The sequence below is a fragment of the Paramacrobiotus metropolitanus genome, unplaced genomic scaffold, assembly GCF_019649055.1.
Source record: "Paramacrobiotus metropolitanus isolate TYO unplaced genomic scaffold, Prichtersi_v1.0 Parri_scaffold0000071, whole genome shotgun sequence".
NCBI lineage: Eukaryota > Metazoa > Tardigrada > Eutardigrada > Parachela > Macrobiotidae > Paramacrobiotus > Paramacrobiotus metropolitanus.
In genome coordinates, this window is record NW_026570291.1 from 712823 (window position 1) to 737014 (window position 24192).

Genomic DNA, 24192 nt, shown 5'->3' on the forward strand with positions numbered 1-24192 from the left:
AGAGTAATTAAAGCCGTTAACGGCCATGAATCACTGATCAGCAGGGAAGTTTATTGTTCGATGCCGCTGGTACGTACCCTCGATACACACCCAACGCATAGAAATCAAACTAAGAAAACAGCATTTCACCGCAAAACGTAACCGCCTTTACACTCTGCGACGTCATATTGTACACGGTTCACCATTATGCAATATGGCTTGCATTTTCATTATCAGCTCATTAGTAACTGAGGAAACAGTGAAAATCACAAAACGAAAGCACCAGAATCGAAAATCCAGCTACAAGGAATGTCAGTAAAAAATTAACGAACATAACTGGACGACAAACACATGTGACACCCAAAGAGAACGAAGAGAACACTAGTCAACTTAATCGTTTCGAAGTGTTGTCCATGTCCCACGGCAAAGGCATCGTCTCATAGAAACCACAGAAATCTAACCGGGAGCATAAGAGCGCTGGTGATTCCGTGGATTTAGACAGCGCTACCAAAGAAACACAGAAATACGCATTAAAAACTTAGACAACTCGGCATATTATTTTCTAGAAGTCTCCGCTATCCTATCTTTCAATTCTGCATTCCAGTTTTTTAAGCTAGAAACTGCGAAATGATAAAGCAGGAAAATCCATCGGCTCTTAACCGTACCAGTAACAATAATTTATTAACACTATTAGCAATTAATAATAAGATTATTATTATCCATATTATTATTAATTGATATCAGTGTATTGTCACTCAGTATTATTAATATCAGATCGATTAGATTACAGGAACTCACCATTTAGAAACAACTTGACACCAGCCTGAAATCCTGATACGTGCTGGACAGTTCGGCGAAGGAATGTTCACTGCGCAGCTGATGCACAAAGCGCAGAACACACTGCACCATATAAGCAATGCATTTTGCCGCTTTTTTCGATGAGGGAAAGAAGCATCTGCAACATCACGCACTGCGATTATTTATCGCAGCCACACAAACATGGTAAACAAATCGGTAAAAATTCAATAATATTGACATGAAATAACAAAATAAGCAATATTTACGCTTTGCTCTGATGGCCGTGCTCTAAAACAGCCCTTAACGAATTCAATATGGCAGTATCTAACTGCTCTATTTGGCATTTGCTACTTATTTGTGTAGACAATCTGGACAAGTGACGCGGGCTTTGCATGTATGAGCGGAGGTCTAAAAGATACTACTGCATAAAAAAAACTGACGATGGTGGGATTTGAACTCCACGCCTACCGAAGTAGATTGGTGCTTGAACAGTTTGCTGTACATACGCCTCAAGTCTGCGTACCGTAAATAACCAACGCCTTAACCACTCGGCCACATCGTCTTCCGGTAAGATCGTCAGATTGAATCAAACGATCGTTGAGTCACGCTCGTACAAGAAACATGTTTTATTTTCTTAATTCTGTCATAATCACTGTCCACAATAATAATTATTTTGTCATAAGTACTGTCTTATTAACCTAGTAACTCACCGCGCATGAACACTGTGGACATATTCACGGACAACATCACGGAGCCGATCAAAGTGTGGACAATTGTTCAACCGGGACTGCAGTGCTGCCCATGCCTCCTCTGTAACACTCTCCATGAAATACTCGTCCAGTGCCCGGATAACCTGCGCCATATTGTGGCGGAAGATGTTGAGCTGCTGCCGATGTGACTCGTTGTCATCGGCGTAGCGGGCGTCGGACAGGATGGAGAAGGCGTCCTGCAGTACCCACATGCAGCCTTTAATACGGAGGAGTCGCGTAAAACTCCGTTGGCTTGCTCCATAACGGCGCTGGTTAACAGCATCCCGACCGGCCATGGAATCTGACCAGAACAAACAGGCACATTAAAAACACAGTCATAACATGATTTATTTATACTAGTATCAGTCTGAACACAAAACTGAGAAAAACTCGCGACACATCACACAACCAGAAAAAGGCATAGCAAATCGAAATGTACTTAATTAAGATATTTTTGAATCTGACATACTGAACAAGCAATCGCAATACGTCTTTGTTGGATCAACTCGGGGAATTTTAAAACTACCGGCATGGAAATAAATGTTAATAATGCAATGCATAATTTGTTTATAATCATTTCCGTCGCTCTTTGAAATACTAAAAAGAAAATATTAAAAACACTACTAAACGAATGTACTAAAATTAACGCTAATAACTAAAGTGAAAATCATACTAATTTAACTAATAACTGTAATACTCTGTAATTGTGTAGTTTGGTGTATAATTGTGTTAATTTCTGTACAACTGGTGTATGCACACTGCACAGCGTACCTCGTATTGCAGACAGAGATAATCAGCAATATCGTACGATGCCGGCATTCTTTCCTGGCCGTTGCTTGATCCACTCAGTATCGTCACTGCCAGAGTCTTCTTAGCAAGAGCCATCCAACCAACTGACTGATTCTCCTCATAGACATTTAGGCTGCTTTCGAAGATATCCAGAAAAGCGATTATGTCCAAACAGGGCCTCAACGGGAATCTAGCAGCCTGTGAAAACATTGTGAAAATCAATCATCGAATACTGCATCGAATGTGCAACAAAAAACAGGAAGTTTACAAAATAATTAAAAACTGATCACAACATATACTCGTACCCTTTGGTAAACACCCGATACGAATGCCAGGGAAAATGCTCCATCAGTGAGGAAGAAATAATTGTGGAGGATGCGTAAATGATCCAGGAGATTTTGCTGATTAATGAAAAGATCCATCAGGGCAAACTGAGCCAGCTCGGTTCTAAACGCAGACAACACACCATTCAAATTCAGTCACAAAATTATGCACCTGAGTATAAAGCAACGAAGAATTAATAAAATTACTGACTGCAGATTATCCTAAAAGTACAACTTAAATTATAAGTACCTAATTCAATTTTTAACACCAGTTACATTAAACGTCGAAAAACTGCAAATCAAAATCTCGATCATGCAACTTACTGAATACTGGAAACGGGAAGAATCACGTTACGCAGAAGCGCTCGGAAGGATCCGAGACATCGTTGCAGATTATTTTGGAAAGCGGATGAATCACCGCTCTGTTGACTGATTTGCGATACCAATCCATCCATCTTTAGGCTGCATTCTGTTGTAAGAACAAATTCTTCTTATAAGATTTTGAAAGTACCGGTCTGATTTCACAACGCACCTGATCCCATTCGATCCGGACGAAAATATCCAGTTTTATCTATGATACGCTGGCGAACACCAGTTGCATAATTTTCTAGCACTTCCCGATAGGATGTTACATCTGCCGCCGCAGAAATGCAGAACATGGGAGCGGCTCCCTCTTTCGGCAGTATGGGATGGAGACGATCAATGGCGCCGATCAAATGCAAACATCGTCCGCTGGTGGCCGCATCCAGCAAGAATTTTGACAAGAACGTCGGGATTATTTCCTAAAATAGTCACACACAGTCTTAAGCAAATACAGTCAAATAACTTTGCAGGAAACGCGGTTTTATTTGTGTAGATAATGCATGATAACAACTGCAACATAAAATTCACAATGCAATGTCTTTGAAATGCAAGTGCAATCTCGCTTCATTTAAAGAATACATATTTTCTAGTTTTACTTTTTTTCAAGATCGTAATTGTGTCACTGTATCAAGATTGTATTGTACGTTTTCTGATGGGTATAAAGCCCATTTCGCGACTATCTAACCAACAGATTTTACCGTCGAGAAGAGTTCATTCTGCCATAAACTTCAGGCGATTTCTTTTCCCGTTGATCGTCGATCAGGATCCCAAATTCTCCCAATGAACGATCGTACCGACCATACAGCGCCAAATTCGAAACGAAGTTGGCGAACGGTTTGGCCGTTTCATCCAGGAGAAATACAACCAACGGAAAAAGATGTTCGGATTCCAGACAGTCTTCCGCACAGTCGTACAAGTACTGCAGTAGGGCGTAACTGCAGTTGGGCAGTCCATGGGAATCCACAAGCGAACCCGCCTCAGAGCAGATCTGCAAAATACAACAAATCATTTGGGATAAGCTGATTTATATTATATAATTTACGCGAAAATACGAAAGAACAAAAATTTTACGAGACAACGTCCACGCAAAATCTGCAAACTGCCGGCATAAAAACTTGCTTGCTACCATTTTCCAATTATGATTAAAAGAAAGAAGAAAAAATGCAAGATCATATTGAAGAGGTTGATTAATCAAATGTTTCATCGATAGTACTGAAGCGCGTGCGTCGTGAATACAGTGAAAGTTCTAAAAGAACAAATCGCGACTCATAGGCGAAGAAAAACATAAATTCAATTATTTCACAAATCAATCACAACGGCATCGAAATGTGCGTCACGTCGCTACACAGAAAGAATTTCTACCTGTAATAAACAATCCAAAGGCCGGCTGAAGCGTCGCAGAATATTACAGGTTCTGAGTAGATCACCCCGAACTTCCGCTAGATTATAATCCACATTGGAACTCCAGGCTGTTAGGTACGTTCTCACCGCCGAGCAAAACTGGAGGAAAGTGCTGCCCACATCACGCAGCTGGCGTTCATCAGCAGACTGCAAGAACGAGCGCACTTTCCATATTACACTTCCGCCATACGCTGCATCACTACAGACACCTTCCACGGCGGATTTGGACAGTCCTTCCACGCAAAATCCCTGGATCGCCCTAAAGACAGTTCTGATACTGTAATTAAACAACTACAGGAAACCAATTTTCCTCCCACAAAATTTATTTATTCTAAACTGTTTTTGTGGGAGGTTTTTTTCCACAAAAAATCTTGTCGTTCGATAAAAACAGTTAGAATTCTCGCATAAATAAAACCAGTCTAAAATAGCCATTAATGTTATTAATATGCTTTTAATTGTTATTGGCTTATTGCCATTGTTTTACCGAAACATGCCATTGTCAGCATTCCGTTCGAATATCGACGACGGAAGACCCTTAAAACATTTCCCTATTTCCGAAGTGAACTGTCCAACAGTCAGCAGCCACACCGTGTCGGAGAAACCTTCTTGGCAGGCAGTAATGTGAAAACGATTAACTTCCGGTGTAAACAAACAGTCGCCAATAAACCGCTTGATATTGTTCGGCGCTGCCGGCTTTCTTAACTGACGCAGTTGGCTGGGCTCGTACGGGTATGGAAGGCGATTCATATTCTGGTTTTATCTCTCTCAGATTTTCACTGAAAAAGCAAAAACCATATTTAACAAAACTATATTAAAAATATCCTATATAACAAAAAAGGTATTTAACCAAAAACGTATTAATAAAACAACATAAATCTACGTTTAACAAAAATGGTATTTAACAAAATCATATTAACAAAAACCATAAATCACATTTAACGAAAATCGTATTTAAAAAAAAGCAAAACATCTTAGAAAGAACAATAACAACGAAAAAAACTCTAAAAACAAATCTTGGCAATGACAATCAAACAAACGACTTTCCATTGATCTGGAAATCCATTATTTGTACTGCAATCGAGAGTAATTAAATCGTACAATATTTCAGATCGTTGTTCGTAAATTCCTCTCGGGGATACTGCAAAATCGCCATCCAGTCGGTCTTTCTGAATATTCCAGAACGCCTGTTAAAAAGACAACGCACTCAGCCGTGGCGACACCAAAAAATTTTTTAATGCATTTTTCTGTACCTTTTCGTAATTGCATGCATCAACGAAGGTTGTCCTCGGTCTTTTCCCGGACGAGTCGCCACCCGCATTCCAGTTCCGCAGAAGGGAAAAAAACACCAGAAAATCCTTGCCATTTTCATAACCTACAATTTCTCGTCATTGAACACCATCGTATACTTACTATGAATATACTATGATGCTTATGAATATTTACAAATATTTATAGATCTGTGTCTTATACAGAGAAAAAGTTAAATAATTGGTAAACCAGAAAATCGATAACTATGAAGGTGTACGTAAATCAAAAGATACAAATAAAAAAACTAAAAAAAATTTAAAAACGTTTAATTTAAACGCTCATTATCAGCCTATAATTCTTGGTGGTCTGAAAAGTATGGCAAAAAATTCAAATTACAATTCCTTTGTGAATTTCTGCGGATAATTACCGAGCACATTCGACAAGGATGTTGTCAAGAGTTCCGCGAAGGCTTCTCCAAAGCGCAGCAATCCATCCACCATCAGCATCTCCGCATCCACCGACTCCTGCGTCCCCGTACTGTGTCCCGGATTTAGGATATTATTCCAGAAAAGTTCCTCCAATTCTTCTACGGAATCCCCATTCGCACAGGTACCCGATAAGGAACGGCAGAGCTGTCGCACTTTGGATTTGAGGATGACGCCTGGTTTCTGCAGGTCCTCGGTTTGGGGTGGATGGACGACGCGAGATTAAGGAGCGTGGATTTTGAATACGGCCTGCAGATTTCATGATGGCAACGGAAGACCCAGCGTCAGGCGACGTAAGATCCAGTGAACAAATCAGGAACCAGTCCCGCAGTTACGCCAGCTGCCACATGGCATTTCTGACGCGAGAATGGAAACTGCCAATGGCAAGAATGGTAAATTTTATTTTAATATGGGATCATTCGACTGCAGTGATGAGAAAAGTGCGCAAAAGAAACAACGATTAATAGAAGAGGTCTAGCGATCACAGCTGTGGCTGTTTTGAAGGAAGATATAAATATTAAATATAAAATCAAATTAAACTGTTTTTGCCTGTTCAGAAAACAAGTTGAAAAACTACCACCGAGTAAACTGTTATTATGCCGTTTTACGAGTACTCACTACTCAGTACGTCCACAAAAGAGCACTTCCGTTCCAGTAACCAGGCACCGCGGGCGGACGGGGAAAGTCAATCGTAAGCGCGAAATGAGCGGCTTTGTATTGTGAGCATTTTTGTATTCTTTTTATTCGACGTCAGTATAAGTACGGTTTTAGACTTTTAGTACACTTCAGATGACTTCGATGATCGATCAACTGGAGAAGGGACAATTATCGTACAGCTGGCAGGTCTTGCTACTTGGGACCGTTTCAAGATTCAAATTAATTTGAATATATCAATAGTAAGTACTTGTACGGTAGTAAGTATTTAACTTTGCGTTCCTTTCTGGCTGTTGATTAAACAGGATGCATTACACGTATCTACTTTAACATCAAAATTTTAGTTCCAAAGTGGTTACAGTAATTATGTACAATAGGTAGGTACAATATTACTGACGCCTCTAGGTAGCCAAATATACACGTAATTATGCATGTGTCTAATAAAGACTGTACAGACTGAAAACTGCGCAAAAGAAATAACGATTAACAAAAGAGAACTAAGGATTATGGAAGCCGAGAGCCGCAAAAGGCATTCGGCGTTATAGCGTTATAGTGACCTCTGCCTTCTTTCTTCATTGTATTACTTGCGTTAGACTTGCTGCATTACTTCGTGCGTTGTCTGCTGCATCCAGAGTTTTTGATTTGTCCGCCTTACTTCGTTCAGCTAACTTCTTCGCTTCTTGCATGCATTTCTGTAGCAGTACTTCGCACACTATATCTGTACAGTATTTATATGACACTCAATCGCGACGCTGGCATCCGAGATTGCGGACTTTCACCCGGATGGGTACTGCAGCGTGGCAGTAGAGCAGTGGCAGACAATTACAAAAAGTGATGCGCCGGATGTCAATATCCGCAACCTGCAGAAAGTATGCTGCGGGTTAATGAAGCTCGAAATGCTGCGGGCTGAAACTCGAGCGTCAGTCAGGCGCCCTCGGCTGCGCGGCGTAAGCACAAAAGAGAATGGGGCTTGGCTAGAGACGTTACCGGCAATCTCACTTGGAAATCTGCTGACGGACTCTACCCTGAGAATCGCTGTTGGGCTACGCCTCGGTGTAGCTATCGTCACTCCGCACCGCGGGGACTGGGTGGACGCCCGAGGCTACCATGGCCTTAGGCCCTTAGCTGCAAGAAAAGTCGAGGCAGGAAGCCCAGACACAGCAGCCTGAACGTTGTCTGTAAACCGTAAACGAGCATTCGTATCAGCCGGAAATCGAAACAGAACTTGAACCAGCGGGCTTATGCCGAACGGATGGCGTCACGTAGGTTCCGTGAGAAAGGGGAAGAATGCTGACTTGAGATATAACATGTGTCTGAGCATGCCTTCTCGCATATCGCGGCAACATCCGTGCGAGCTGGAGCAGCGGCGGCAGAGGCCGAACAGGATTAGTTAGCCAAGTACCAGAGCATCACCCACGACTACTTGATCATCGCTTTGGGCTTCGAGAATTCGAGAAGCTGCTTACGGAAGTTGGTAGGAGGATACGGCAAGAAACCGGCGAGGCAGGAGCATCGAAATATCTACGCCAGCGGATTAGCATAGAAATCCAGCGCGGGAACGCGGCCTCCGTTCAGGGGACAGATCCCCGGGAAGCAAATCTAAATCAGTTGTTCTCTGTTCTTAGACCTCCCGAGGCTGTTTCTGCTAATTGAGTGTACTGCATTGTGATGTTAATGGTATGAAGTGCTTTATTTGTAAACGACTGCAGCATACAAATCAAAAAACATTAATAAGTTAACCAAACGGTGAAAGAAGAATTTATTATCACAACAGAAAGAGCTCAGTAAACTTTTCAACTCCGTCCATTGTTCCGAAAACTGAAGCCGCATTTCCCCGCTGAATCTCCAGGGACAGTCGCTGTCGTAGAAATTCATGGGAGCGAGCCTCTCCAGTTTGATGTTAATTGTTTTTCTACTAGCGGAATGGGTATAATAATTTGAAAGTTGTATTTACAGTAATATAGATATACCACATCAAGTACTGGGTGGCCGAACAAAATGTCGGTCTTTTTCTTTGAAGTGTTGCGGGTCCATCCAGCCTTTAATTGACAGCTTTCTAATTTCATTTGAAAGAGCAGTGTTCGTTTCATATAAAAAATAAGAAAACCAACATTCTACAAAGCTTTGAATTTTTTACAAATTCTTTGGAAAAAATGGGTGGAGTTGGGTGATGTCCCGGAAACCCAAATTCAAATTTGGCATTTTTGAATTCAAAATCGCCGTTATTCGACGAAGTATTTTCATGGGTGTAGCTTTACTATTTCGGGTAGTTTCTTGTTTCTTTGTTCTTGTTTCTTGTTTTTCTTGTTGTGTTTCTTGTTTTTTTCCTTTTAAAAAACTGTGACCTTTACTGGATGTGTTTGGGCCAGGAGCGGTAAGCACAAAGCCCGCACATATGATTCTCGTGAAATCAGCTAGCCGGTGTTTTAAAAATAAATTCCTCTCCGACGCTTCAGAAACTGATAAGGCTTAAACGTATTTCTATAAAAGCAATTATTTAGCTACAGTACATTTATCGTCCAAATTGACTTATCTGGTTGCAGCCTGTTTTGCAGCAAAAAAATTTCCCTAAAATAAACGAAAAAATCTGACAAAAAACTTGCAGTTTTTCGAAAAGCCACAAAATGCGGGAACTGCGTAGCTCATTCAGAGCACGCACCATGCCAACAACTTTTTTTTCTTTTAAAAGCAAAAGGTTTTCGCTAAGTAAATCAGCTGAAAAAGTTAAAATATTCAGTGCTGGAAAAACGTATCAGCAGATTCAAAAGTTTGCGATCTGGGACAAAATAAATTTCCACACGTTTTTAATTAGCACCGTTATTAATGAGCATGCATTAATTTTCTGAAACAAATTTCACTGTTTATAGTAGCTATATACGTAGTAGCTATCCTGTTTATAGTAGCTTTATATCCCAGGTTTAAAATCCCAGCTTTTAAATTTTCTATCGAACGACTCTAACTTCTTTACAGATTTTACTGTTTGGCCAGGTTTAAAATCCCAGCTAGTATGTCACCCTAGCCGGAAATGGGCTACCTGCTCCACGATGAATAATAATAATAAAAAAAAGCAGTGACAACAAAATTACAGGTTCATATCTTAGCTCTGCACTTTAGTTTGGTTACAGAACAACATATCTTAGCTGGCATGTCATTAAATAACACTGCTATTCCAAACCAGAAGCGGCTCCAGTATTTTACTTTCCATTAATATTATTCTTTTATTACAACAAATTTTAAAATGTGGTTTCGTAAAGGGTCTGGTTTTATGTTAGTGCTCATATAGCCACTAGTTACTGGAAGATGCAACCGGAAGCCCAAAACTGAGAGTGATGGCGTAATTTCCTACTGTACTGGAAAAAGCTCATCAATGGTTACACCCAACAACTGCGCGAATGAACCTTTTTGAAATTCGGTGTACGTTGATTTTCGCCTAAAAAACAATTTACAAAGTATTACGGTTAAGATGCGATTATTGTGCACTGGTTGATGGAACCAAAAGTTTTCTGTTGCTGTTGCTTTGTTAGTTGTAATGTTTACAACAAAGGCATTTGAGGATTAATACTATCATAATATTACTAAACTAACTTAGTGTAAGTTAGTTTAGTAATACTTAATATGACGCGCGCGCAGTAGCAGTAGCACGGTAGTAGCAATAAACGCGCAGTAGCAGCAGCAACTTTCCGGGAATAAAGGCAAATTTTCGGGAATAAACTTACAAAGCTCCCAGAAAATCCCGGACGGAAGTACTTTAACTGATCACAAACTGTAAGTCCATTATTATGTGATTAATACAATATAAATATTATTGTAGGCAGTGCGCGATGCATTCACTATAAACATTGACGAATGTTACAGCAGACGAAGTACTGTATATACTGTATGTAAGACAGCGCACGAAGTAACGCAGCAAGTGATAAGGATCACGTAAGTGGTACGATGTAGGGCGAAGACAGGTGGTTACAACCAGCCGTTACTACCGTTACTGATCGGTAGGAACTACGTCTACCGCGTCCGATCACTTCGGCCGCACAGATTCACTTCGGCCAACGTTCCTTTCGGCCGTAGCTCACTTTGGCCAGCACTCATTTCGGCCAACGCATTTCGGCAACTGCTCATTTTGGCCATCTTTGGTTTTCTTAGGTTTCTTAGTTTTTTTGGTTTTCTTAGGTTTCTTTCGATTTCTTTGTTTCCTTAGGTCTTTTCAAGTTCTTTGGTTTCTTAAGTGTTTTAGGTTTCGTACAATAGCTTTCGTCCGGTGAGGTTCTCTCAGGTTCAGGCACTTGTCCAAGACTTCGTGTGATCGATCTTGTGGCGGTCGGCGAGGTTTACGTCAGATCCAAATGCGTAAGGGAGACATGATGGTAAGAGGGACAAGTCAAAAATAAGTCACAGAATACTGAAAATAGTACGTGCAGAAGAGATAGAAACAAAGAACAAAAAGCAGGTACAACGAGGAGTCGCGCACTGCTGACTAAAAGGTTTCGGTAGCCACATTTCGGCCAAAGTTTTCTGTGGCCGAAGTGATTAATGCCCGATTCGGCCGAAGTTTCCTGTTTTGAGCGGCCGCCGTTCAAAACTTTGGCCGAAATGAACGTGGCCGAACTGAAAACGGCCGAAGTAATCGGTAGGATGTAGGCACGAGTGACCAGTGGAAGCAGAGAGCCGCAAAAGCCTTCTACCTTGTTGTAACTGCTGCCTTTTCTTCCTTCATTACTTACGTTACTGTGCATCACTTGCTGCATTACTTCGTGCACGGTGCACTGTATTACTTACTTACTTACTTTGTATTGCGCGGCAGCGCGGCCTCCGTTCAACCGGGAACAGCGCCACCGGGAGCAAATTTAGATCAGCTGTTCTCTGTTTTTAGACCTCCCGAGGCGGTTTTCTGCTGATTGAGTGTATTGCACTGTGATGTTATTTGTTTTTCTATAAGCGGAATGGGTATAATAAAAATGCACTTAATTAGTAGTACTTAATTGCTACAGGTTGCGCAGAAACACAGCGTATGCTGTTAAGTAAACAATCATATTGTTTCTATTAATACTCCACTCCTTGTAAGGACTACGCCGTATATTTATGCAACAACAACAACAAATATTCCACAATGAGCTGAAAATACAGTATAAAATCTTAACAGCACTGTTCTTTATGTTATTGCTGATAATATAATTATAACGCTCCCTACAGTTATTTATTAAGAGAAATACTCCCAGAATGGCCAGCGAAGCCACGGAGCAAACAGTGGCCCATCTAGATGGCATTCCAGATTTTATCGACGCAGCCAACAATTTGTTCAGGTCGAAATGGTTGAGTACGTCAAGCTACACATTAAAAAAGTAACAAATGCTGCGTTTCGAACTGTGATATTCTCGTGTACAGTTACAGCTATACACACGGAAAACATAGGACAAATTCATCTTAAACAGCCAAGGGGAATTCTCCAAGCAAGAAGAACAGATGTCGCCCTCATCGAAGACCTTGTTCAAAAGCTAAAACAGCGGCGGTTCTCCCTTGACATTATGTGTATAGTGCGAGAAGCACCACCGCCGCTGGACCAGCCATCAGGGGAACTCTGGATTGCAGCTTTCAAAAAAGGCGATGTTACTTCAATAGGTGATGTAATTGTAAACCAAATTATCATATCGCTGTGCTGTGCCTTTACTTAATTCTCAGGGCTGAGGTCAGCCGATTTGCTCCGTCGCAATTTGCAATGTGCAGGAGATCTGGTGTTGAAAAAAATCGTCGATTTTTTAGTTTGTGAACCGGAATTTATATGCTGTCCGACTTAAATGAAATGGTTTCCGCGAATTTCTAGGTTTCGCTGGCTATCATAAATACCTGGCAGCAAAACGTATTCCTGAACGGCTGTGTGGGATGGTCGAAGTTTTTCTTATGCCTCCTCCACAGTGGGTACAGCATATTGCCAGAAGTGAAAACGAAGTAAGGCGTGCAAGTTTCGCTAAGGCCACTAATTCATATAAAATCAGTGGAAGATATCACATGGGAGCGCCTGTAGATATGTACACTAATTACCGTACAACCACTTTACACTACTTTGAATTTACAACGATCGATGTGCAAAGTAGCTACTGGTTGGAACTTGGTACACAAGCAACAGGCGAATAACTGGTTTTTTGCCGAAGGTGCAGCACATTTATACAGAAATGCGTTATTGTTGTATTAAGTGGCTGATTCGCTTTAAGCTTGTCACTTTACATTTACAGTGTCAATTTACATTTAGGATCAAGTTTCCCGAAAACCAAAAAAACCATCGCCGATTGACTGCGCAGATATGCACCAGATATTTGCGTTGACGTCCTACAAAAAAATAAACAACGAAGATCTAAATTACGAAACCGAAGTAACGGACGAAATGATATTACAATATTAATGCCGCCCTTTAACGGGTCGATATCTTCATACCACCACATTCAGTCTATTGTGGACCAGAATGTGCCGTAAGGCTCTTTGTATGGATGATTCGGTAATTATTGCTCATAACATCACCGAAACCGGCAGAATTTAAAAATCGCGCAAAAAGTGCTAGTCATATCAGGCAAAGAAATTTTAACTACGGTACGGACCTCTGCACTTGTTTTTAACTAATTAATGCATGTTACTTTCAGAAGTTGTTATAATTCGATATTAAATATAAGTTATATTGTCTTTGGTAGCATAACTCGCTGAATAACTCGAAACTCAGTTTATTTGCATGTATAGAAGTAGCGTAACTGCTAGCGTAAGCGTAACTCGTTAATAAACCCTGGCAGCCCTAATAAACCCTCGTCAATAAACCGTTAGTAAACAATCCGGTATTCAAAAATCTGCTGAATAACAATTCTTTTTTACAGAAGGAGTATTCCAATAAATGTGGCGTTTATAAGAATCTGGCGATGATGTTATCGGATCAGATGCATGTGTTTGTCGATTTCGTAACCCGGTATGAACAAAGGGAGATTGGGGGATTGAGAAAAGACGAAGTGCCGTATGATCTTACCCAAAGCTTGTCCGACATCTTTGGAAGATGCTACGATCTGGAAAAGCTTAACGCTGGCATTTTTTTAATGGGACAAACACTAACTCAAAATGATATCAACATACTTTACGAACGAAGGTAAACATCACTTCTCCACATTAACTCTCCAAATTTCTTTACAGAGTAATCAATAATTTGAGCGCTTTCGTAACTTTGTTAAAGGGCGTCGGAGGGTGGTAGTTTCAGTAGCAATACTGCCCGCTCAAGGTCACCGGCTGGCTACAGGAGCTCCATTGCTCTGCTGCCTACTTCAGTGCCAGGAGTGCTGCAAGGAGGCGGTGAACCAAGGTAATGAATCTACCATATTTTATCAATTAGTGACCCTTTCCGTTTCCGAAACCCGTCCCGAAATATAAACCTCATGCCATGCCGCTATGAGCTTATTATTACCAGTGTCAAAACACCGGGGTTACTACTTACTAATTAGCCGGGGTTACTAATTAGCCGGGGTTACTAATTGGTAAACACGGTAACTGCATCATTTGTTCTTGATTACTACGAGTATTTCAACTACTAGGGTCAATTATCTTGTTCAAAACAATTTTGTGAGCTCTTCTAACACACCGCGTCGCAAAGCCGCTGCAAAACGACAAACCGTAATTCTGAGCAAGGCAGATGCCATCGGGCTACGAGATATATTAATTCGAAATCCAGGAATCGCTGTAAATACAGCTGAAAAATCCTTGATTGTAAGCGCGAACCTTGATTGTATTTAAATTGTACATTAATTTGGCCATAGGGCCATTAATTTGCGCCTCTTTAGGTGGATTTCTTGTCGAGAACGGAAAACTGACTTAGTTGGTTAACAGCAAAGCGGCAGAAATACTAAAATATGGAAATAAAGAGTGCAGCGGCCAACTTCGCAGATCTAACAAAATATCGAAAATCGAAATATCGAAACAAATGCAAAATATACACAAAAATCGAGATTTTTTTTAAAATCTTCAAAAAGATCGATCGATCTTCTTTCGAAAACTACATACAAGCAACAATTGTCAATTGTTGCCTGTACATGCGGTTTTTGAAAGACGATCGCACCATCGCATCGCATCATCATAGTTAATACTTGCAATCAGTAAATTTGGTAACACTTAACTTTCAACGGTAAGAATTCGGTAACACGTAATACTTTCAGCATCGAGCAAAATCATTCTGTCATCAGAAGCAGACATATGCTCCCGCAGCGAGTAAATTTTCCACCCAGCTTGACAACTCAATACCGACTGAAAATGTTATAATTTTTTACAATTTTTGTGTTCGACAGGTTTAATATTACTTTACTTTGAAAAACAGTAAAATCGCAGTGCATATGAATAGTTGTGTATTACAATGGACTCCTCTGTAAAGTCTCCTTCATATGCACTACGGTAAAATGCAGCAAGAAAATTGTTAACAATCAGTACAATCAGTACCTGCGAAGATTACATTTTGGAAATGTTAGCAGATAACACATGGAAATCCTACCGTAGCGTATGGCCGTTGGCCACGACAAAATAAGAGGCCTTTGTCTTAATTAGGGACAACACAACAGTGCTATTCAAGCAAGAACTAGAATATTTTTCGGTGAACATCTGATGTTCACCGAAAAATGTAGTCAGTACTGTTGTAATGCTGACACACGCTGTTGTTATGCTTTTGTTATGCGTTATGCTGGAGAACACATTGTTGTTATACTGTTTACCTCGCGCGCTGCAATGATAACGAACATTCTTGTCCAATAAGACAAAATAAAGGATCATACGGTGCCGCATAAGAGTATCCACAACAAGTAAAAAAAAACGCTACGTTAATTAATTGACCAAATTGCTTATTCATTCGTCTCTAAAATATATTATGATAGCGACGACAATTATTCAATTTACGTACTTATTCAATTTATTTATAGTACTTGTTCAATTTACATACTTATTCGCTTTGGCGTAACGTCGAAAATTTAACATGGTTTGAGGAGCTATGTACCATTTGGTGGCTACATATTCTGTCAGTGGGGCAAAAGTGGGGCAGACAGAGCTTTTGACGCTTCGATCGCACGTCGTATTCAAACAGCAGATTGCTCGGCTTTAAATCGCGATGCGTTACATTAGCCGAATGAATGTATTTAAGTCCGCGGAGGATCTGATACAGAAAATAGAAAATATTATCCTGTCCAAGACGCTGTGTTTTCAATAACAAAACGCTGTATTTTCATTTGTGCTGGGTCAGTTTCAATAGTGTCTGCAGTTCTGAACAATATATTATATACCGCTGCGTTAGTGCGGGATGATCCCGCATCTGGTCATCCCAGTCCGCATCGTGGGAGCGGGCAAAATGACCTTGATGTCGATGATGTTCTCGTGTTTGGGACGGTTGAGAATTTTAATTCCCGATAATGTACGCTGGCCTGCAAGCATACGTTTGGTGTTCAAACGGAGAAACCTCATTGATTGCCACTTTAGCTTTGTCCCGATCGCAGCTGTGGAGCGGAAACAACCATCCAGGTTGACTTCAATTTAAATTGACATCTCGGTGCACTCGATGCAGATTTTGAAAACTTAGTACCAGACTACCATGTGACTGCATGTATTATAGTGGTACTAGCAACTACCGGGTGGCCCAACAAAATGGCGGTCTCCGTTTTTGTTTCGCCCGCTTGTCACTTGTCGTAAAATGTTACATTTTAGATTCGTTCGATTACAAATTCTATTAGCTACTAAAAACTATAAAAGTTTTTCCGAAAAGTTATGACACCATCGTGAAAAGCTGTGCCAGCTGAAAAGTTTTCCGAGTTATGACACCCTCGTGAAAAGCTGTGCCAGCTGAAGTTGTTCGGAAATGTATTGTGAGATTTGTGACCCAGCTTTGGAACTAAAGAATTTTGTGTCATTGTACCCATACAAGCTATGGATTTCAGTCTCAAACTATTTCATGTGGAGAAGTACGTTTTCTCTCAACGTTAAAAAAACCAAGTCAACGTTAACCCTATAGAACCGAACATATCTCAGAGACGATTCTGCCCGAACATGGGTCAATTGACCCATGTCAATTGACTCATGTCAATTGTTTCGAGTACGTTAACTGGCGATTTTGTCTTGAAAGGGCAGGGCTGACTAATGAGAGCGAGAATAGTCAGTTTATTTGTGCTGGGCAAAAGTGGGGCAGACAGAGCCCATTCATCTGCCCGTCTGACCATGAGTAGGATGGAACGCCTCTGGTCATTCGAAGAGGTCTTGCAGACAGAGATGTCTGCACGCTGGCCACATTCAGATACTGCCCGATTTGCGATAAGCCGCCGATCAAGAGAGCAGGCTCACAAATCGCGCGCAGGTGTCATAAAAAGTAATTAAAAAGCAATTAAGATGCTGCTCTCTTTGAGATGACCTGCTCACACAGGCACGGGCCGGACTCAGAAAAGTGACAATCCGAAGTCCGGTAGTGGCCAAGCGCATACGCGATGTATGCGCTTGGAGAAGACATAGGAGGAGGGAGAAATTGGTCTGTCTTGTGTCTGCCCGTGGTCGGTTCATTGCGCGTGCAGTTTTTCGCAAGGCGAAAGAGGCAAGCATCCCTTTGACGCAGGACGCGGCGCCTCCAAGTCATGGTATGGGTACTGGCCGCTTGCTTATCGCAAATTCCGAAGTTGTTATCGCGGATCTCAGTATCGCCGTGATGAAACTCTGAGCCGTGATTTTTATGTTGCTAATGAGTGTTATGTTTTTATGTTTTTATGTTGCTTTTTTATTTTTGTTCTGGGACACCGACACACCGTTGAATTCCCCCTAATTTATTAAAATAATTCACGAAATTATTCACCTTTGTTTACTAATTACGATTAAGTAGTTCTATGTTTCAAATGTTGCTATTTCGAATAAGACGAATATGAACTCAACTGGGCGGTGCGAGTGCACAACGATAAACTAGCCCGCAATTTTGTTGGGCCACCCGGCCTACCCACTACCCAGTACATGCAGTATTGCACTGCTAGATGCTGAGCGATGCCTAGAGAAATACGATATGCCACTGCAACTATTTTCGCATCTTTGTTGTGGCTGTCGTGGTGCGCTTTACCGTGAAAAGTAGCGTGCAACCCCTGCAGGTACCGTGTTTTTTGAAAGTGTTCGATTTCACCCAGTCCGCTTATGTTATAACTTAAGATAAAAAAGATAGGATAAAAAATACAGAACAAAATACATAAAGGGATGATACTACAGAATAAAATACAGAATAAAATTCAGAAAGGGATGATATAAAATTCAGAAGATGATTAAGGGATGAATAAAGGTTCCACGGAGGAGGACATATATGTATACGCGTAAAATACTAAGCGTAAGTATAATATGTGTGAGAGGTGCCGCGTGGCTCCAGTTTTGCAGTCACACCAGCGGATACAAATGTCTTTGTATTAATGTAATCGGGGAAACAGTTTGAGTCCTCGGTAGCATCGGAGTCAATGTTTTTCATTTTCAAGCCTTTCTTATTTGATTAGATCTAAAAAAGCCATTTCTAAAACCGTTACCAAATGCCTCATGCTAATTTTAGCGTGAAGATTTTTCCAAAATTATTTCAAAATTTATAAATTTTTTTCAACATTATTCGATGTTATAAAGTTACAGCTTAACGCCGCGTATTCGACGTCGTATTAGTTTTATTAGCGTGGCAGTGGTTTGTAAGCTAAGGATGATGTAGCTCGTGGCGGTGCAGCATGCTGCTTTAGCCTTTATGCATATTGTTGCGGCTGTTGCGCAAACGCACTGCAGCAGATCTGTATACTTTAGCACGGTCTGTATATTTGTAGTCCCTGAAGTAGATGTTCTGATAGGTGGAAGGAAAAAGATGGAAGCTGTAACATACAGAGCGTGTATAATGTGTTGTTGCATAACTCTATCAGTTGAACTTTCAGGCAACATCACTGAGCTTCCTGTCCACCAAGTAGAAGACCAATTTTCGCTTGATCTCGAGGAATTTAAATCTGTTTCAGGCTTCAGCTTAAAAAAAACTCGTTAGCCCGTTTCTGGTCGGTGGAAGTCGCTATACCGCTTGAAACCTTCTCCCCTACCTTTTTGGTACCGTCTCCCTAGGCTCCGTAAATTTTATTTGCCACTGCCTTTCGCCGCTTAGGGCGCTGACGCCGTCAGCGCCCCAGCGCGAAGGCAGCTGTCGGCGGCCTTCTAAATCATTTTTCCTCGTCTAATGGATTAACGCTGTTTTTGTTTGCGGAATCCGAATCGGTCCTCAGAGTTCAAAAAGCCCACCGGAAGGAACTTGTTGTCGTTCGCCCGGGTCAAACTGTTGCGCCTGCTCTACAACATCCAGAAGAATCACGAGCCTCGTAATTTTCTTGGATGATGCACAGCTGTCGGTTTCTCGGCCTCGTCGAGTCAGAAACAGATGAGGATGATTTTTCCGGTATCTGGATCCGGTATCTGGATTCACGCACTTCCCGCTGCCTGTCTCGGAAACCTACTGGACAACACCGCCTTCCGAATCAGCGTTGCTTTACGGTTGGGAGCGCCTATTGTAACTCCTCACGCTTGCGTATGCGGCATGCAAGTTGATGAGTTGGGCCGGCATGGACTTCGCTGCAAGCGCTCAGCAGGAAGACTGCCAAGGCACGACGGTATTAGCGGCGAGATCGCCCGGGGCCTTAAGACAGCGGGCTTTCCAGCCAGAATGGAGCCAAAGGGTCTGTCGGGTAAGGATAACAAAAGGCCGGACGTCATCACTCTAGTACCAGGGGCACGAGGCAAACCACTGGCTTTAGATGTTACCTGCGTTGACACACTCGCGGCCTCCTATACTGATCGCACCTCCGTGAACGCTGGAGCCGCTGCGAAGCAAGGCGAAAGGGGAAGGTTATCGAAGCACAGCTGGCTGATGCCACGATACGATTTCGTTGTGGCGGCGTTCGAGATTCACGGACCTTGGAGCGGTGGCACTAAGAAACTGGTGGACAAGGTTGGAAGCTGCTTAATTTCTGCCACTGGCCAGAAACGCACCAAAGAGTTTTTTCGACAGCGCTTGACTATACAGATACAGCGTGGGAACGCGATATGCGTAATGGGCACGATTCCTGAGCAAGGCAGTATAGAGGAATTTTTCTTGTTGTGATTGGGGTGTATCTGTTGCGGTTGATTGTTTCGTTGTTTTCAGACAATTGTCTTTGATATTGATTGGACGATAATTTTTAGCTGAGTCATAACAGCTAATTGTAGTATAGAATATTCCACCGTATGTACCATTTGCGCTACCTTGCAGCATTGAATGCGTGTATAAATATTCGCTTTTGATTTTTCCTCGTCTAATGGATTAACGCTGTTTTTGTTGGCGGAATCCAAATCGGTCCAGTGTCCAAAAAGCCTGGGCGAACTCGGTTTGACTCGGGCAACTTTTTGTCGTTCGCCCGAGTTAAACTGTTGCGCCTGCTCTACAACATTCAAAAAAGTCACGAGCCTCGTAATTTTCTTGGATGAAACACAGCTGGCGGTTTCTCGGCCACGTCGAGTGAGAAACAGATGAGGAACATTTTCCCTCGTCTAATGGATTAGCGCTTTTTTTGTTTCTCGGAATCCGAATCGGTCCAGATTCCAAAAAGCGCGGGCGAACTCGTTGGACTCGGGCGAACTTGTTGTCGTTCGCCCGAGCCAAACTGTTGCGCCTGCTCTACAACATCCAAAAAATCACGATCCTTACTGACGGCTTGGAAATGAAATGGTTTTTCATGGAAATGAAAATAGTGCCGAGCGCAACGCACCCTACGCGTCATTCGCCGCCGCCTTTCTTTAGCCGACAGCGCCCTCTGTTTCCTTTTTTCTTTAAATAAAGGGCGCTGCCGCTAAAAAAAGGCAGCGGCAAATGACGCGAATCACTGCTTGGATTTCAAAAAGCTGTCCTGCTTGTTTCAAAATATAAAGGTTCTGCCTAAGCCTGTATAGATTTAGTATAAAAATGGTCAAATGTTTAGAAACAGTTAGATCGAAGGCATAACTTGTACAGCTATATAGTACTTAAGGTTAACTCGACTCGAGTACTATCGATCTTGTCGTTAATATCGATAGGCCAACACTTTTGACATACAACCTGGGCATCAGTTCGCGGCTGTCCGCCCATCTGTTGTTACGATTTAATCTTATTAAAATGTACTGATTTTCAATAGGCCTGTATTCTGTAGTATAATTCATGCAATCAGGGATCTGGATGTTGATGCATTCCTATTACTGATCTACAGCAGAGATCAGCCGTTGAACTGGTTTTTGTAATAATAGTTCGCAGGTTTTTTGTAAAAACAGGCAATTATACTGTTGGTATAATTATATAACATAAAAATTATGCAGGTTGCGCGTATAAACCATTAGTGCCGGTACATACTACAGTATAATGAACAGAATATCTATACTCTGTAAGTATCGATACCGAAACAGACTTTGTGCACAGAAGTTACAAAGTGCGAATGCTTAGGAAAGGAAGACGCGTTTCTGAAATTAAAGAAAAATTTCTCCACTTCCTAAATATTCGTACTCTATTACTGTATTAAACTTTAGCTAGCCTAACGATGTGTTTTTATCGTTTAATGTCCATATTATCGTGTACAGTACGTATTTTTACGAGACTGTTTCGAGTTGATTGTAACTATAAAATCGTGCGCATTAAAACAGTACGCATATGCGCTGTTTTAGTGTTTACTTTAGCTACCTGTGGGGTGCAGCAGTTTGAAAACAATCAATATTTTCGATTTCGATTGAAATGGACAGGAAACTTACGATTTTGCCGGATGCTTCGACATAAAGTTATGCCAGCTGGCATTGATGTTAGTACACATTACACATGCTGCAGCTTTTACCTTTCTCCGTCCATCTATCCGAAAATCGGTTGCGCTTGAATTTATTTCAGGGACCACATATATAGAAACCGTGTTGCACTATGCAGTGTCTGCGCTACTACAAGGGTTTGAAAACTTTTTAAAGCGAGTTAAATGTAGCATAGTAGTCCTTTACTTAAGTTGTAGCACTTACTGACGATCACTTAATCGCCGTCGTATCATGAATTTTTGAAAGTTGTAGTACTTAAATGTTGTTAGCTTTTAGAAAGGTTGGTGAAGTATATATTTTGTAACCCGTTCTTTTTTTAAAAATGTATTAGAATTGCTGCTGCACGTGTAACGCAGCTTCACATTCAAGATACAACTGACTGGCGTTCATAAAAATTGATAACGATTTAACTTCACTTATTCTTATTTGACTGTATGCAGTATAGGCTGTATACAAGCCAGTCCAACAATTCTTTGACCGCTGTAAGCGCAGCGCATATAAATCGCGCACAGTAATGCAAATACGCATCGTAGTGTAGTGGCAGATATATTTACCAATATTTAACCAATAATAATATATTAGATTAGAGTCCGTAAATCGTCACAATTTTGGCAGCGAAACGAAAAATTTTGTCGTACTGAGCAAACGTAACGAAACTTAACTGTACGCTTCCTGTCCCATAAAATAACGAACCTTGACGAATTTATAAAATATTTGAGCGCAACTTAACGATAACTTTCGATATTTTTCCGTAAAAAAAACTGAACGCAACGAAATCGCAAAATACAAATCACAGTAGTAAGCGTACACACAGTAACACCAATATTTACACAGCACACATAGCTTGGAAACCGATTTATAAGAAATGAACAAAATAATGATACGAAACTCCAGCATTTATGCCATTAGAAAGTTGGTACTCGTACAACTGCTGAAAATAGAAACAATGAAAACCGTTCATTAAGACTGCACTTTTTCTATGAAAATTGCAGCTTGCACTTTTGCAGTTCACTAGTGCCGTTATGATTTGCAGTGCTGTGAAGCTATAAACAACATGTGCTTGCGAAACACTAGTGCAGTGTCTAGAACTGGGAGTTTCGCAAAGCGTCAGATTGTTTTTAGTCGGCTCCAAAGCTTCTACATTTCCAGAATTTCTGAATATTTTGTTTCGGCCCCGCGCAGCGGGGATGGTACCTTTAGTTTATTGAGCATCCAGAGTTTTAGAATTTTAAAAATATCTAAAAAGCTGAATACACTCAATATCTCGCGGTTTGAAGTGTCTATATTATATCTATATATCTAATTTCTGAATTTTAAATGCCAGCCGGCGGCCCGTTTGCCGTATTCACTCACGTAGCGACTCTGTGATACTGGTGGTATCTTGGGCATTCACTAACGTTGGTCCTACGTTTCTCTTTAAGACTGGTGGTAGCTTGGGTATTCAATAACCTCTAAACTCAATCCATTTTATCACCGTTTAAATGCTAACGGCGTGATGTAACCAAACGAAAATAAGCGGTGTAAGGCTACCACGCGAAGTTAAGCGGCGTAACGTAAGCACTTGAAAGTAAGCAGCGTAACGTTAGCACGCGAGAGTAAGCTGCGTAGCGTTACCACGTAAGATTAAGCGGTCGGATGTTACCGCGCGAGAGTAAGCGGTCGGATGTTACCGCGCGAGAGTAAGCGGGGTAACTAAGCACGCGAGAGCAAGCGGCGTAACGTTATCACGCAAAAGTGAGCGGCGTAAGGTAACCAAGCGAGAGTAAGTGGCGTAGCCTAAGTACGCGAGAATAAGCGGGAGAATACACGGCGCAGCTTGGCCGCGCGATAATAAGCGGCGTAGTCTGAACACGGGAGAGTAGGCAGATAACGAAACCACGTGAAAGTAACCTGTGTAACACAGCGAGAATTAGCATTTTACTATTAACGTACCATGCAATCGTAAACGCGGTCGCGCAACCTTCGGTGGATACCGGTAGCGCGCCGCGGTCGTTGCTAGTATATATTCCCTCCAGGTTTTTCTAAATTTGTGAATGTGGCCGGTGACCGGCGAATGTGACGCTCAAAAATTACTAAAATGCACACATGCACGGTCGCCGTAAATTCTCACGCCCTGTGTAATGTGTGATGTCCGTGCACGGGTCACTACATGCGCATATTCGCGGCAATGTTTTTTGTCTAATGCAGCGTGAGCTTTCGTATTTAATTATTCTGGCGGCAGTTTTTAAAAGATCGACTTATTTGAGACGCAGCTTTCCGAGTTTAGGTCCCAGATGTCAACAGTAAGAGCAAAAAGATTTTCGTATCGTATTGGTGAAGTTGGCAGGAAGGGCCGGAAAAGCGTGCGTAGTGAAGTTTTGCCTTTTTACAGGCGATAGTTTTCGTTATTAGTATCAAGATGAATGGTCCCTAATGAGAGTTTCAATATACTGTACGAAGTACTCGTTTTGCTAACCTTTTTGAATCTGTACTAAACGCTCTGTATTCTAATATACAGAATGCACGCTGGCCGTATATAAAAAATGGTCGTCACACATATCTGTAAACGTCACACTGTCGCTGTGGCCGTCACACTAATGGCCGTCA

At 41.5% G+C, this 24192-nt stretch overlaps 2 protein-coding genes and 1 non-coding gene across 4 annotated transcripts; 1 reads left to right on the top strand and 2 right to left on the bottom strand.

Moving 5' to 3' along the window:
• Positions 1–167: 167 nt before the first annotated feature.
• Positions 168–6808, bottom strand: LOC129594781 (uncharacterized). 2 transcript variants are annotated; one of them, XM_055491579.1, is made up of 14 exons: positions 6754–6808; positions 6078–6509; positions 5653–5774; positions 5501–5586; positions 4887–5178; positions 4364–4661; positions 3700–3989; positions 3171–3420; positions 2963–3107; positions 2621–2762; positions 2298–2513; positions 1488–1827; positions 778–934; positions 168–483 (listed from the first exon to the last, which is right to left on the bottom strand). In XM_055491579.1, exons 8-12 carry the CDS (start codon positions 3295–3297, stop codon positions 1555–1557), a joined length of 903 nt encoding a protein of 300 aa, XP_055347554.1. In that variant the 5' UTR covers positions 3298–3420; positions 3700–3989; positions 4364–4661; positions 4887–5178; positions 5501–5586; positions 5653–5774; positions 6078–6509; positions 6754–6808; the 3' UTR covers positions 168–483; positions 778–934; positions 1488–1554. The 2 variants fall into 2 exon arrangements, with proteins under 2 accessions (XP_055347554.1, XP_055347553.1); XM_055491578.1 differs by lacking the exon at positions 6754–6808 and having other exon boundaries at positions 6078–6669.
• On the bottom strand, positions 1214–1339 carry Trnak-uuu (transfer RNA lysine (anticodon UUU)). Its single transcript has 2 exons — positions 1303–1339; positions 1214–1260 (listed from the first exon to the last, which is right to left on the bottom strand). It is a non-coding gene; the product is annotated as a tRNA-Lys (tRNA).
• Positions 6809–11862: 5054 nt separating the features above from the next.
• Positions 11863–14645, top strand: LOC129594815 (uncharacterized). The gene is made up of 8 exons (XM_055491636.1): positions 11863–12100; positions 12169–12402; positions 12605–12729; positions 13031–13273; positions 13641–13903; positions 13988–14113; positions 14343–14514; positions 14589–14645. Exons 4-8 carry the CDS (start codon positions 13241–13243, stop codon positions 14616–14618), a joined length of 624 nt encoding a protein of 207 aa, XP_055347611.1. The 5' UTR covers positions 11863–12100; positions 12169–12402; positions 12605–12729; positions 13031–13240; the 3' UTR covers positions 14619–14645.
• The last annotated feature ends 9547 nt before the right edge of the window (positions 14646–24192 follow it).